Consider the following 17,058-nt stretch of genomic DNA (forward strand, 5'->3'; position numbering starts at 1 on the left):
GCTTTTCATCGCTAGTCTGCAAAAACTGTTTCTCTACCAGTTTTCTGATGGCACAGCACAAATTCACAATTCTTGTAAAAAAATATACCACAGATTCTTGTTCACAGGTATCACTCCATCTTCTTTGGAGAAGTTGCACAAAGCACCAGCAATTAGACCCTGAAGATGAGAAATGATAAGCAAAGAAAAAACAAAAACTTGAAGACAAAACAAAAGACATGCGTTCAGTAAATTTGCGCAGCACAGCACATACTAAAGAATACTAGAATTCCAAGATTGTGAATACTGGTACACTTGTGTCTAGACAAGGGACTTAAGATAATAAACTAAGACAGCACTGTGCATACATCCAATGACAATTACATGCATCACGCTAGCAAACCTCCATGAAATGAGACTGTTTGAATTAGGCCTATATAAGATTGAAATTAAAACTGCCCTCCTTCCCATATCACTGTCACTATATCCTTTACCATAATACAAAAAAAAAACACATATTGGATACCTAAAATATAAAATCACAGAAAAACAATGAAGGTGATGTGAGCAAATAACTATTAAAAGCTCATATCTACAGATTCTTTAATAATAAAAGTATGTGTATATACTCATTATGACACTTGTGTTTCTTCTTCTGCTGCTTTTTTTGGAGCAAATGTTGGTTGCAACTTACCGTTACGATGCACCAGCCAAAGAATCTGAGGATTCTATCTCTCGGGTACGAGAATGAATGGAAAATCTTGCCGGCCTAAAAGAGAAAAAGAAACAAACAAAGAAAAAAAATACAAAAATAGGGGATATCATTACTTAAACATGCTGTCCTTGAGTAGTAAAAGAACTGTTTGAGCTCTTTCAGTGTTTTGGGAGAGAAGCATTAACACAACAGGGAGTACAGTACTCTCCGCTTTAATCAGGTATCACTTAAAGGGTGTGTGAAGTTCTGGTGGAGACGAGGATTTAGCTTTTAACGTTTTGCGAGATATTCAGAAACCGCTCTATAAGATGTCAAAGAGCATGCAATTCTAAGGGGTTTTACAGTGTAAAATAATTATCACTTAAAGTAGAACATAATGAAAGTATAAAAAAACAAACAGGAAAACAAATACACCATGTAAACATGAAGATATTCCGTAAGATTATCATCAATCTCTCAAGAAAAAAACCCCATCAAAACCTTATTCATCTCCATTAAGGTACTTGGTAATATCTGATCATTTTGCAAGAAACATCATCAGGTAACTTTTGCTTTTTAAACAAACAATGGTGGCAATGATCCAGAATAGACCTCAAATACAGGAGAGCTTTTCATTCTACGAAGTGAAATACTTTAGTACATATATATAAGTAGTACTATCCTGTACACAAAAAGACCCACAACCCCCGCCCCCTTCAAACGCACAGCATCCACCACAGAAACATGGCTTCTGAGGCTCAATGGGTTGATTCTTCAACACTTGAAAGACAGCCAGCTGACATCACAACAAAACCATTAAAAAAAAAAGACATGTTGAGTTTCTTCCTTTCCACAACAATGGGAAGAGAACATAATGCAGATGTATGAGAGGGTGTAGTTCACTGAATAGAGTTTAAAAAATGCCAATCACATGAAAAATCCCATTTAATAACAATAAGATATCACATCAACACACCTACTGTACGCCTACATCAGCAAGTTACAGTTGTTGGTTTTCATTGACCTGTTCAACATGTCTAAGGGCTATTGCACGCACATTACAGACCAACAAAAATGTCTACCCGAATGACTGCCATAGCGGAACAGAAGCAGTTGCCAGTGCAAGTCCTACATGCTACATAAGCCTTTACACAGAGTCAACTAGAGTGAAAAATCTGTCTCTCAAAATCACAGCAAAACGGAGCAGAATCAAGCAGAATAAAACGAGGAAGATATCATTACACACTAAGCTAGAGTACATCACCGAAAAAAAAAAAGTTTAACCCGTTCCTAATAGCTTACTGTGACCCCCAACAGCTACATGTAACAAGCGTGTAATGAGACTACAAAACTTTCCCGGTTACTCTAAAATTTGGGCTTTCATACCAAGGACTGAAACAATTTCTGCAAGAAACAACAAAATTAAGCCACTCTGTTCGATGCTTAGTGCGTTTCTATGTGAATCCCTCCCGACTTCCTGATTTCAACAGCTCTGAAGGAAAACAGTGGTTCACACGTGTACAAAGAGGTGTTCCAGTACCTAGAGGTCACTGTTTGAAAGATTAAAACAGAGATTCACAAACATACATACACACAGAAATGATGCATACAGTGACACATGCACACATACATTTACAAAGACACTTGAGAAACAGCTCAATCAACAGATTCTTTTTACTGCAGTCCCCTTCTACATGTATAGACATTTTTTCATTAAAACTTTGTCCCCATCCATCACCAACGTGTACTCATTATCATTATCATTTTCTGCTCTAATTAAACTTTTACCTGGGATTAGCTTGTTTCACTTAGATGTTACAGTTTTTGTACTTTTGAAAAAAACGCTTTTAATAATTTTTTTTTGGCCAGGGTTGCTGGTAACATCTAACTTGTTCCCACGCGCACACACGGGCACACACACTACAAAGAAACAACAATAGCAACAACAACCCGAAGGTCGCAGGGGGGAGGGAGGTGGGCTGAAAACCATTTTTGTGGTTTACTGGGCCACTAGCAAATATGTAAGGCACACAACTAGTCAATGACATGTTTGCTTGAATTCTTTTGCAATTTTGCACAAACCAATGTACTGCAAATTTTGAAGGCTCCATGCACACAAAAGAGGAGTTAATACCCAAGTGCACAGTTACATCTCCCTGCACGTTATCATCTATTGTACCTTGTTACACACAACTGCTTATACACAAAAGGTCCATAACAGAATTCCAACGGCAAACCCTGTAAATGAGACAAGCCAGTGAGGACAATACCAAAGGAGGGAAAAAAAAAATACACATTTCATCGCTTTAGGCATGCACTCCCCTTTGTCGTCACACTCTAGTAGCATGATCTGTGCAAAGTGCATCACCATAGATTTCTTTTTTTTTTTCTTTCTTTTTTTGAGCATGGACACATCCTTTGTGCACGAAAAACCATGAAGGAGCCACATGCTACAATACCGACATGCACTTGGGTGACGAAAAGCCCTCTCACAATCAAAGCTTCGGTATTTTTGGTCTGTCTGTGATAGAAACACTTTCAAAGGAGTGTAGTTTTCTTCCGTTTTTTTTCCCTCTTCTTTTTCTTTTTTTTGTTTATTTTGCCTCCTGACAGATGTGTTGTTTTGAATGACTTTTTAATGAATTTTGGAATTCGCAGAAGTCGTGACTTTGGTACTTTTTTTAGCTTTTCTTTGATCTTGTGGCTATCACCAGGGACACCCAATGACCAATCTCTCTCTCTCCCTGTCTGCGGGGCATTGCTTTGTGACCCTGGATCCAGGCACGTCTGCTCACTTTAGCTGTCAAAAAATGACGAGCGATGAAATTTTATATAAGCTCGTAACGTGGGAGAGTTACCAGGCAAGGCATCCAGGGGTGATTTTACAAGAGAAGGGGCTCAAACCTTTTGATTGTTGCATCATTTCACAGGTGATCCTTCATTCAAAACACCTGTGATATATTTCCATCTGGAGAAAGCCAATCACTTGTCAGTATCTATTCTGTTGCCGAGGTACATTAACTGCAATTACTGCAGCAACTTACAATAATTGCAAACCTCTTCATGAAAATGGGGTACAAGACATATCACGGATATGATTTGCTCACATATGTATAAAATATTTTCTTCAATAAGGAAAAACATTGGTTTTTTTTTTTACCATCTGAAAATAAAACAATACAAACTGGATCATCAATTTATTCCAACAATTCATAACTCACATTCCCATACAGCTATCACATCCTGCATACCTTTATTAGTATGGAGAGTCATCAACAAAGTTTGTTCTCTGTAATTTCTTAATAGTAGGACAAGTGTTATTTCTTTCCAAAACAAAACATACCCAAAAGCTCTTTCACTTCTGTCCCCCCCCCCCCCAGCACGTAATAGATTGTAAGTAAGTCAAATAAAACCAACAACAACAGTATTTCACAAACTAATCTGGGAGCATTGTTGAAGACTTCTGGGCCACATGAACTCAGTTGTGAATTTCCTTCCAAACAGAAGTGGCACATACAATCATGGTACTATGAAGTGTAAAGCAGAGATATTCGCAACATGAAACTTTCACGAATTTGAGCCAATGGCCTTTTTTCCCCGGCATGAAGCTTTCATGAATTTGAGCCCACGGTTTTTTTTTCGCGGTATGAAACTTGTGCGAATTTGTGACTGCATTCAATGCACTGTGAAGACAAAAACTTCTACATCGTTATATTCCATTAACTTTCACAAATCTTGGCTTCTTGCAAAAATTTGTGCACACAAAAGTTTCTGGTTTTACAGTAATTTTTGCACAGCTGAAATTCTTGCAAAGTTCGCAAAAGTTTCCTAAATGCTATTTGACACTGTCAAACCATTTTGCAAGGAATGATACCTGAAAATACTTGCACACTACACCAACAAATTCAGACGAGATCTCATAAGAAAATGAGAGAGGTCCATTGCAGGGGTATGATTGCATGTCTGAGTTTCTGGCAGTTCCTTTTCTTTTGTTCAAGCGTAGAAATATTTCAACACAACGATCTCATTTCAGCATTCTTGTGTTGTTTTACGAAGGGGCTTCTGCGTCAATATGTCACAGCACAGACTGCAAGATTACAAGAGAGTCGAAACAAGCTATCAGCCTACAGGCCCCCTGATCCCACTGCTGCCCTATCATTATCATTTCTACTGTTTGATCGCCAGGGACCTATTGCATTCCACTCTTGGGTCAAGTGTTACATTGTGAGCGACACGCCTAGTCCTCAGAAGAACACAAAAGAAGCAGGAGTTGAACACGAGTGCTGATATTCAAGAAACCACAGCATGCTCCACTGCACCGCAATGCCCTCCCAGTCTGAGATCGTCAGATTCAATCCAATTCAGCTATAGAAATTGAGAATGCACAATCAACTGGTGTTTATCCTGAAACTGTCCTTAAGATTTTCAATCTGAGCAGCTTCATAGGAGGTCTTGAGGGTTGGTTGTATGTTGTTTGAGTTTTTGTTAATTTTAGGGGGAGTTGTTTGTCTGCATTCCGTCTGTGTTTGGTTGTTGTTGTTTTTTTATGCCATTCTGTTGATGCCTGATAATTCTTCAATTTTTGTCTTTCATATTTCATTGACAAAAAAAAAAACAAGAGACATGGGGGTCTCATCCTCACCTCAGTATTGCAAGTTCGAAACACTCTTGCAGACTACAACCTGAGAACAATGCAAACTTGGGGGCGGAGGGGGGGGGGGGTGGGGCAGCTATTAGGGCTTCAATGAGGCATGATATCTATTTGCATATTCCAGCTTCATAGGAGGTCTTGAGGGTTGGTTGTATGTTGTTTGAGTTTTTGTTATTTTTAGGGGGAGTTGTTTGTCTGCATTCCGTCTGTGTTTGGTTGTTGTTGTTTTTTTAATGCCATTCTGTTGATGCCTGATAATTCTTCAATTTTTGTCTTTCATATTTCATTGACAAAAAAAAACAAGAGACATGGGGGTCTCATCCTCACCTGAGTATTGCAAGTTCGAAACACTCTTGCAGACTACAACCTGAGAACAATGCAAACTTGGGGGCGGAGGGGGGGGGGGGGGGGGGTGGGGCAGCTATTAGGGCTTCAATGAGGCATGATATCTATTTGCATATTCCATCACACTGGAGAAAATACTTGCCAAGTACACTGTATTTAGAAAATTTGACGATACAGTTTAAAGAAAAAAGAGAGCCAAATATGTACAAATTCCCCCTGTCGGATTCAATCCCCACCCAACGCCCGGATCTACCAACCTTGAAAATGCATTCACTACCGTATTTAATCAGAATATTTCTGGTTTTAAACATATGCACTTGTACATTTTTTATTTTCTTCCTTTTTTTTTCAAAATGGTGCCCATTTGAACAAATTGAGATCATACGTAAACCACTAGGGATGCTACATGCGAAGTTTGGTGAAAATCAATCATGGGGTTTTCAAGAAGAAGATGGAAAAATTGAAAAATAGACAAATATTGCTTGCATGACATACGACGGACAACGCATGACAGATGAGTGATTGCAATAGCTCACTTGAGCCTTTGGCAAAGGTGAGCCAAAAACGCTCTGCCCGACACTACCTGAAGACTACTGTAATACCACATGCACTGCATCTACAAATTGTACGTAGACCACTCCAAGACTGGCCAAAAGATCAGTGCTGGATGAAGAAGACTTTTATGAAGGCAGCCTTAGGTTTACATTACTGATTACATTTGCATCCTCAACTTCAGGCCCCTTTATGATTGGTGTGAAGGTTGGGTGGGGCTCCATTCATGTTGTTGTTTAAACAAGGACTACTTTGAAGATCATCAGTATAATTTCAACATGCCAAAATTTGTGTCGTGGTTGTACTTTTGGAATTTTGCAAGTAGGCTTTTGATCGTAAACAGAACAATAAATGTAACAATAAATGAAAAGAAAGCTCTGTCCCACACGCACTGTCCCAGGCCAACAGACCGATGTTACAATGTCAAGTGATTACAAGTAGTCGAGCCCCAATGCCAAGCTAACGGGTCCCCTACTCAAATCCCTAGAAAAGTAGTACTTTCTTATTACTCATTTCAAGCAATGTTTCAAGAATGTTCTGCTTGAGAAATCACTTTTCCCTTTACGTTTATGTTATGTTTTGTTGTTGTTGCAGAACTTATCACCATGATGAGAAAACCATAAATCATGAAATTAAGAACTCACAAAAAAGTCTGATCAATTGCCATTTGAAAAAAAAAACCCAAAAACTCTTTTTGCGTGAATACATCAGCACATATAGAGATCATCAATACGACTGCAAAATATGATGAACATTTGGGTAATGTGGTTTCAAAAGTTCAGGCCAATTATTGTTTTTCCAACCATTCTTGGGTACCAATAAAATGTATCTCTCCCTTTCAAAGGAACTATTGCAGGCATTTTTATGGGTTGGGTTACATTCAAGGTTGTACTGGCTCTTTTACTCTCTTGTTCCCTGATTCGCATGCCGTCATGGTAGTAATATTTTTTCTTTTTTTTTAAAGGTAAAACAGTTTCCATTTGCTTGCAGAAACTGTATTATTTGCTCCCATGAAATATCTGCACATTATCAAAAGCCAAACGTAAATTCTACCCACAAACAAAACCCTAACCCTAATCCTAATCCTAATTCTGACATCAAACTAAATTTAAAATCTTATCACAACCATAACCCTACCCCTAAGTCCTTGGAGAAAATAAGATCAGAGCAATTGTCACAGGAGCAAATGTTGGGTCACCACCAGTGGTCCTCACAAAATAATTCAATTGAGTGTAATGTCAGGGAATAACTGTCCTATGTAAAATGGTTGCTGCCAATTTCTTTACACGGGTACTACCACAATCATCCCTTCACTACTTAGTGCACCATCACAATCACGATCATCGAAATCCCCACCTCCAATATCATATCATCATATTACCACCACCACAAACAACAAAATCCTACCACCATCATTGAAATAATTACCAACTCCATCAAAGGTCCCATCACCAACAACGAATTTATCACCACCAACAACAACAAATTTGTCACCACCAACAATAAAATCCCCATCACCGCAATCATCAAAATCATCAACACCAATATCACGTCATCAAATCACCATCAATGTCACTACTACCAACAAAATCCCTACCACCAACAACAAATTTATCACCACCACCAGTAAAATCACCACTACCACAATCATCAAAATCATCACCACCACCATTATCATCACAATCATCATCACCCAGTATCACCAGTGACAATCACTTTCACCATCACTACTATTACCACCAGCAGCACATCATCACTACCACATCATCAAAATCATCATTAGCATCATCTATAATTTGCACTTAGAAACACTGTATTATAAAGCGCATTACAAATATAAAGTATTATTATTGTTATTATTATCATTATTATTATCATCATCATCACAGTCCCTACCATAATCACCATCAGCTGGGTGTTTTTTTTTGTGTGTGTTACCTGATCTATGGAGGGGCTAGTTTTGCTTGCAGGATGCACAACCTCACTATTAAAGAACAGGTAAATATGTACATCATACAACATCCTTAGAATAATTGTACTGACTTATTTTATGCTTTCTACATGCAGGAACCAGGCTGACCCGCACTGCACAATATGTACAACTCATGAAAGTGGGGACAGTCAGCCTTCACCCTGAATGTTATGCACCACTCGATATGTTCATTCCCTGTTTTTGAAAGGCATTCAGATGATCCAACTCACCTGCAGTCCAAGAAAGGCCAGGAAGATTGAGGTCAACGTACCCAGAATTCCCTCCGGGTCGTGGGCGACCACTGTTTGATAGACCACCTGAATTAGTGGCACAAGAGGTGAGATAACACTTTTGACTACAGCAGTAATGCCCATTCATGGATCACGCTTTGGCATAAGTGTAAAGGTGAAAATTTTCACAATGTGGAAATTATTGCGTATTTTGCAATACCAGAAACTAGTGTGAAAGTAAAAAAGCATGCAAATATTTATGCTCGACATACAATGTACTACCATGTAAGGCGTGACAGATTTAATATAGCGAGCGTTCGGCCGCGTGGGGAACGCTCGCGTTCCTCCTTTTGTTAGGGGACGTCCCTATTCCTCCTGCGTGCAGAATGGGGGGTTTAATCCCTCTATTCATCGGCCTAATGAGGGCGTTCCTTGGACGCAACAGAACGGGCTTGCTCACAAGTCGCATTCATGGCGTTCCTCTCCGCTTTAGGAACGCAAGGATTATCCCAACCACGTGCTTTCCGCGCACGGCTTCACCTTTGAAAAGAACAATTTGCGCCGGCAAGTGCACAATTCACGGTGGACGCCAGAATTCCACATCGTTCTTGCAAGTTAAAATAAATCGCGTGGCAAAAACGAGTGAGAGAAATCGCGCACTTCAGACAGTTAAACGATTGCGACTCCACATGCTCGCATACGCTACAGAGTAACATTGCACGAGTTCGCAAAATTCTCACGACTCGCAGTTTCCAAGCGTCATGAACAGGATTGGTATTCCAAAAGTTTTGCCAAAGTTTTGCGATTATTCACAAGCAATAATTCACAAGCGAGAAGTTGCATTCTGGTTTACTTTTCGATGACATTAGTCAAGGCTCGACACTTACGGGGCCACCAAAAACGCGCGTCGGGCCACCGAAATTTCAGAAATGAAGATTTTGGTACGATCGGGCCACCAAAAAAGTCGGATGTTTGCCTTTACTTTCGAAAATGAACAGCGGTAACAATCGGCTCCGTAAGATGCTAAAATAGATGTCAGATGTTTACTCTTAATTTTGGAAATGAATAACGGTAATATTCGACTCCGTATGATACTAAAATAAATGTCCGATGTTTGCTTATGCTTTGGGAAATTAACAACGGAAAGAGTCAGCTCCGTACGGTGCTTAAATTAATGTCAGATAATTGATTTTGCCTTTCATTCGGCTCCGGAAGATGGTGAAATAATTGTCGAATGTTTGCTTTGACGTTCAGAAATGAATAATAATGATATTCAACTCTGTATGATGATAAAATAAATTTCTGATGTTTGCTTTTATGTTCGAAAGTAAATAGCAATAACATTCAGCTCCGGAAGATGCTAAACTAAATGTCGAATGTTTCCTTTGACGTTCGGAAATGAATCAGAGTAATATTCAATTCCGTATGGTGATTAAATAAATGTCGGATATTTGCTTTACTTTCGAAAGTAAATAGCAATCACATTCGGCTCCAGAAGATGCCAGAATAAATGTCAGATAATTGCTTTTACTTTTGGAAGTGAATAGCAGTAACATTCTGCTCAATACCATGCTAAAACAAATGTCGGATTTGTTATTCCACACTGCTCGATTGATAAAAAAAAAAAAAACTGTTACGATTAGCTAAAGTTTGTTATTATGCTGAAGGTTCGCTTTTCTTTTTTATATAAGTTTCGAAATTTCGGACGTTATATAGCTGATACGAAAACGAAGTTTCTTACCACGAATATGATAATTTCTTTACAGATAAACGACCCACCTTTTTTTCCATTTTCGGATGAATGAACCATCTGAATATTTTTTTTTTCCCGGAATGATGAATATCGTGCAAAGAAGTAAACGATGTCACGTTCAGAAATAAACCCATATATTCCCGTCACAGGAAAAGATTCGGCGTTTTTAATTTTCTTTTAGCCAAAAATGACATAAGTTTCATACCATGCACATAATTCATTCTCACATTTACGAACCTTCGGAATAATGCCACAAATGGTATTAACGAGCCCTAATACAATTTTGGATTAACACATTACATAAGGCATATCAAATTTGCGTGTTTTGCGGGTTCAGCAAAAAGAACCATCGGATTTACGAACCTTATTCTTCTTTCGGAATAATGAACATAAGGCAAAGGAAATAACGATGCCATAATAGGAATTCAAATTATTTTCTTGCCTCAAAGATTTTCCATACTTATTTTCCGAACTACTAACCCCCAATGCCAGACTTAAAATCCGAAAATTGAATAAGCTCTGCTTTCTGATGTTTTGTTAATCCCAGAAATTAAAAGGAACAAGTTGTGTTATTCGTTTTCAGAGTAACGTAATTAGGTGATACGCTATCAGCGTATCACCTATTGTGATTGCCAAAATTTCTCTTTTTTTTTATTCTTCTTTCTTTCTGCCACATTTTGTGTCGTCAATATCTCAACAATGACATTACGGAATAACATGACATTTTCAGTCAACATGTCTCATAACAATATCTAGCCACAATAAGGTTTTCATGACAGTAACATATCTATGACGTCATCTAGGCCCCATTTTGTGATTTTCGGACCTTGTCACATGATCGATCATAACTTCATAACTAGATATCATTTCTGTATCATTTTCGGTGGACACAAAGTTCAGGTCACGCTCTATCTTACATTTTAACGCTAGTTACCCAGGTCATCATTACGCGCGCGTTTGCGCGCGTCAAAATTTTAAAAGGCTCAAAACGACTTCCCAATGGGAAATCTCGAAGTTTCAGACAATTTTAAGCGTTTCAAACATTTTCTCGCGTGCGCGTCCGTCCGCGCAATTTCGCGCGCAGAGGGCGTAACTAACATGAAAATGCAATTTTTATGACTGATTTGGATTTCTGATACTTTGAGTAACAATATCCATTGATTTCCGATCGATTTTGACCTATAACAAAGGAATGCACTGGCGTCAAAGTTGAAATTCCGCGTGCGCGTCTTTCTGCAAATATAGTGAAAAAACATGTTTTTGTTTATGTCGCCATAGCTCTTTAAATCGTCCATTGACCCTATATTTCTATTGCATATTACAAAAGCATATGAATTGGAAATAACGTTTCAAGTACCAATATTGCCAGGAAAACTCATGACGTCATCATATCATCATCTGAAATCAAAAAAGTGGAATTAATTTTTTTGAGGTACTCTTTCTGACATTCATTTACTCGTATCTCTGTTGTTTAAGCTTAATATCACCCCAAATTCAGATATGTTTTACTTTGAACATTTGCCTTTCAAGTCCATGTCATGGTTTTGAAATTTGATGACGTCATCATACTTTAAATTGTGATTAAAGGTAAAGACGCAAAATCGGACAAGTTTACGTGTTATGTCTATGGGAGGTGATTTTTTTAAAAACCATACATTGACTTGACAACGTTTAAGCACCTTTATCTCAGATGATTTTGCTTCATTTCCTCTGAAAATTAAGTATGTTGTAGCTGTGACAATAAGCTGCAGTAATCATGCATTTTATTCTTTGAAATCTCCTCATCAGGTTGACAATTTTGCAATTTAAAACTGAAAATGAGAATGGAATGCGGACGAAACGATTCCTGATTCATCTTTCACGTACATAAGTTTACGTTCCTCTAATTTTCTCGTCGAGACGTATGGCCGAGTGGTTAGAGGTGTCATCACAGAAACGTGAGGTTGCACACGTACGGGTTCGAACCTCACAAGAGCACGAAAGAAAATAATAATTTTTTTTTTTAACTTTTTTTCTTCAATGGAGTACTACACCTTTGTCCATGTAGAAGTCACGTTCGCATGTAAACACACCTATACGCACACACTCACACAGTATCCCTTTGTTTATCGTTGGAGACTGCATTGCTTCGACTGCTGCAAAATATTGCAGGCTGGGCTTTTCAAGCTGATCATGGTATATTGTAACAAAATGAAATTTGTTCATATCAATTCAGTAACACAATGTAGTCGTGGTTACTTTGTGCTGATTTTATACATGTAAGAAGCTATACATTGTAAAAAAAGGTATTTGAATTGTTCCTTTAAGTCAGTCTTCTGTATTGATGATTATTTGTCAATTAGTGGTTTTTGTGGAGTTTCAGATAATGATAAAAAGTATGTATGATAAGTGCAGCGATACTTTCTACAGTTAGTTCAAAGTTGTGTTACAGAGGTTTGATACATACATTTAGCATTGTGTTTGTGTGTCCACGTGTGTATACAAGTTGGCCATATGGCACATTCTAGACAATAAATCTTAATTAATTAGCAAACGCGATCAGCTATGGAACTGAATATGGTACTAATGTATGATGTTCATGATTCTCAACTGTGACGAGTTTAAAGAGATAGCTTAACTGTGTGCAAAAATAAAGCAATAATAAGGAAATTTTAAGGGAATTTGATAACCATGCCTATAATAATTTCATACAGGTACTAATAGCTGCCTCATATTCATGTGATTGATCGTCATGTCAATAGCAAACTGACAACGTACGATTAATATATTATACATTAAACAACTGTCTTTCAAATCCATATCGATGTTTTCTAGTTTGATGACGTCATCATACTTTAAATTGTGATAAAAGTAAAGACACAAAATCGGACAAGTTTACGTGTTATGTCTATGGGAGGTGATTTTTTTTTAAACCATGCATTGACTTGACAACGTTTAAGCACCTCTATCTCAGCTGATTTTGCTTCATTTCCTCTGAAACTTTAGTATGTTGTAGCTGAGACAATAAGCTGCAGTTGATATATGCATTTTATTCTTTGAAATCTCCTCATCAGATTGACAATTTTGCAGTTTAAAACTGAAAATGAAAATGGAATGTGGACAAAACGATTCCTCATGTATCTTTCACATACATAAGTTTATGTTCCCCATATTTTCTCGTCGAGACGTATGGCCGAGTGGCTAAAGGCGACGTCTCAGAGACGTAAGGTTACGGGTTGGAACCCCACAAGATCACGAAACAAAATACTTAGCTATTTTACTTTTTTTTCTTCAATTTTGTATTACATATTCGTCCATGTAGAAATCACGTACGTATATAAACGCACCTATACACACACACAGACACACACACACACGCCATATCCCTCTTTTTTGTGTGTTGGAGACCACATTGCTTCGACTGCAGCACAATTTTGCAGGTTGACTTTGTCAAACCGATCATAGTATGTAATGACGACGACTGAGGTGTTGTACTTTGAACAATTGTCTTTCAAGACGATGTCATTGTTTTGTAATTTGATGACGTCATTACACTGAAAATTGTGATTAAAGGCAAGGTATCAAAACCAGCCGATTATAGGTTTTATGTCTGCGGGACGTATTTTTCCCAAGTTGCCAGAAATGGCATAGCGACCTCAGTCGTTACAAGGCCGCTTTTCCGTCTAGCAATGCAATAGATGTTCACACGGCCACGTTGGTTGAGTGGGCATTCACTTTCCCCCTGTTATATCTATACATTGTTTTTTTTTTGTCTTACCATTTCCGTGGATGACCCGTGGCCGAGTGGTTACAGAAACGGTTTCGCATGTACGCTCAATATAACTTCAAGGTGCCTATATCACATTCTTTTCTTTGTCGATCACAGATGACTGTCATCTGATGACCACAAGCGTATCACCTAACTCGTCCTCAATGTGACGAGTTTTCATGTCTCGTTAATTTAATATCCCGATAAATGCACCCTTAGAATCACAAAATTCGTGCGGTTTCGGATTAATGAATCGTATTTATTTTTCACATTAACGAATATCAATACGGCAGAGGGAATTTTCGAGAATATTTTATAAAATGGGTTCAAGAATGTAGCCAATAGGAAGCGCTGAAATGAGACACACCTCCTTCCTTTACTTCAGTACAACTGCACTGCCTGTAATCCTATGGTAGATTGCCGATCGTCTGTGCGCGCGGCGGCTCCTTTGATGAATTGCATGCATACGCGTACGCGCTGTCAATCCTGTAAACAACTTCTAGTTCGGGCTGCCGGCCGGCCGGCCTGTCTTCCCTTGTGCATAACATAATATGTGGCGTACGTACGTATACTATACGTACACTTTGTACAGTACAGTAGACCAAGCGTTTTGGGACCGGACGCGTACATGGAGTCACTTTGAAGAGCAAATCCAACGATTTAGCAGGTTAATTCTCACGCCGTTTTCAGAGTATGTTGTCTAGTAGGCCTATATGAGGAGTCTATATCAAGTCTTTAAGGTAAAGGGTGCATATTCTATGTAAAATAAGTAAGTTTTCATGTGGGTGTCCGGAAACCCAACCCCCCATTATACCTATACTGTATGTGCGGGACTTCCGCGAGTGCGACGTGCGTAAAAGTTTGGGACGAACATCTTCGGACGTCTTGACCCACAAAGGTACGTGAAAAACGCTGAAAAATGATGTTAGTTTTCGAATTTTCGACCCATTTTATAAAACAAATGATGCACAGGATTATTTCGTGGCGTTAGTGTAACACTAACGCACTCTATCCTGTGCATCATTTGTATAATAGCGAATCTTATTTAACTTTCGCATTACAAGAACCTTACAGGTGCAACGAACATCAAAATATAAGAACGATGTCAAACTAAAAATTGAAACTGTATAGTTGCTTGAAGAATTTTACCTCCCGTCTATATTGCTTTTCCGATCTAAATCTAAAAATGAAATAAAACAAAACAAAACAAAACACGATGAAACGCACTATTATTGCCGAACATAGAATACATCCCCATAGGTGGAACAAAATAACAACAGAAAAAGATGCAGAGAGAGAATGATGGGCGGGAGAATGGTCTAGGAGGTCGAAGATCTTTTGTGTGTGTGTGTATGTGTGTGGAATTGAATATTACATGTACATGTTGTGCACAGAAATCTGTCAAAGTCTGTCAAAGTGTGTCAGAGTCACGAGAAATCAAGTTTTAGTTATGCCTATAGATATAAATGTGGATTCTACAGACTCTAAAGCTACGTTTACACCATGTTCCTGGCGGCCACGTTGTATTTGCCTGAGATGCAGTGCGCTGTGGGTATACTAGTATATGCAGTTGAGACATTCTCCTGTTCCCCCCCCCCCCCCACCTTCGCATTCTAAGTCTTGTTCGGATCGTTCCAGTCCTCGCCCCGGCGAACTTCTATAGCTATCACACGCTGTTGTCACGGCGTCTGATCAGGCTATAGACTATCAATATTTTCCGTCCCGTCCCGCTGCGGACCGCCTCCAAGTTTTGTTAGGGTCTATTACGTGCCGTCGTGTTTCATTGCATTCATCCCATTTTATCAAGGCATACAAAATTCCTCATTAGCACCGGGACTGCCGTGGCAATTTTTTTTTAACAGTTTAAGAATGTGACACGGCATCCACGGCAATCACGGCCTGTCACATTTGCCTATCTCGTCTCACAGCGTTGTTTCCATCCGTCCCATTTTGTCCGTGATGGCCTGAAATGTGACTGCCGTGGTTGCCGTGAACATGTGTAAACGCGGCTTTTAGCTTTACATAATCCAATTCCACATCCCTTTAAACCTTAAATACGAATATTTGTACGCTATTGTCAGTAGTTCACTTTCTAAAAAGCAAAAACAAACGAACAACCAAACAAACGAACGAACAAGTAAACAAACAAAACCATGACAATCTCTTAAAATTCAGGTTCTGTTTCCGTTCAAGCTCACAACCTGATTCTTTCCCTAAACGAAACAATACAGCAGTCGTTCTCATAATCTGTCACTTTGAAACACTGCATAAAATATGAAGTACCACTGACTTGGTTACTTAACTCAGCATGACATTAAAGCTTTCTAGTATCACATTATTGTGTTACGGGGGGGGGGGGGGGGCGTTTAATAAATCTGTTTGTACAGTTACGAACAACTTACGAGCGACTGGTGATCAGTTCTGATGTGCTATACTTATCAGAATTTCCATAATTCAGCACAAGAACTTATCATCAGTCACTCGTAAGTCGTTCGTATCTTTACGAACAGCTTTATGACCCCCCCCCCCCCCCCCCTTCACTGCGTTTCAAGCAGTGGAATATAATTATATCCTAACAAAATATAATAAGATTAAGGCATTAAGGAGCTAAAATTCACGCAAGGAGACGGGTTTTCTTCCACGAGAGACAAATCATTTGTAGAAGATGCACCGTCCTTCCCGCCTGTTATAAAGATAACCTATCATACACTATATACGGCTAGCACTGTATGTAGTACTGGAGAAATTTTTCCTGGTGAGAGTCGGTAGACTTATCCGTTCCAAGCGCGGGTAAATTAGTAAGTCTTCTCTCAGGACATTAGGTTTTACCCAGAACTTTACAGAATCCGCATATCGTCTTGCTGACCTATAAGAAAATAAGCCCAAACATTACATTTTGCCAGTTAACAAATAGCCAGGTTAATTATTGTTGCACAAGTTGTCATTATAATACGCTTTGCAAAAAGTAGGCTTACTTTCAATCTTCACTGATGAGCTCTAAACAGCCCATTACATAACCAGGGAAGAGGGATAATTACATTCATAGTTTAAATGAGTTTTCTTAACCCGTTCCTCCCATAATTCTCCAAGAGCCTGAAATGCTCAAAAGCGAGATTCTCTTTGCAGGTCGACTT

General features: G+C 38.7%; 1 protein-coding gene across 1 annotated transcript in view; it reads right to left on the reverse strand.

Moving 5' to 3' along the window:
- Window positions 1–17,058, reverse strand: part of LOC139727094 (heparan-alpha-glucosaminide N-acetyltransferase-like) — a 94,957-nt gene that overhangs the window by 6,777 nt on the left and 71,122 nt on the right. The window contains exons 14-16 of the mRNA XM_071638074.1: window positions 8,424–8,510; window positions 674–748; window positions 89–159 (exon numbers count right to left, since the gene is read on the reverse strand). Of these exons, the coding sequence (XP_071494175.1) occupies window positions 89–159; window positions 674–748; window positions 8,424–8,510 (233 nt within the window). The remainder of the gene's footprint in view (window positions 1–88; window positions 160–673; window positions 749–8,423; window positions 8,511–17,058) is intronic.

The sequence above is a fragment of the Diadema antillarum genome, unplaced genomic scaffold (genome assembly GCF_040938485.1).
Source record: "Diadema antillarum isolate AM-2024a unplaced genomic scaffold, OU_Dant_1.0 seq00000119_RagTag, whole genome shotgun sequence".
In the NCBI taxonomy this organism is placed as follows: Eukaryota; Metazoa; Echinodermata; class Echinoidea; order Diadematoida; family Diadematidae; genus Diadema; species Diadema antillarum.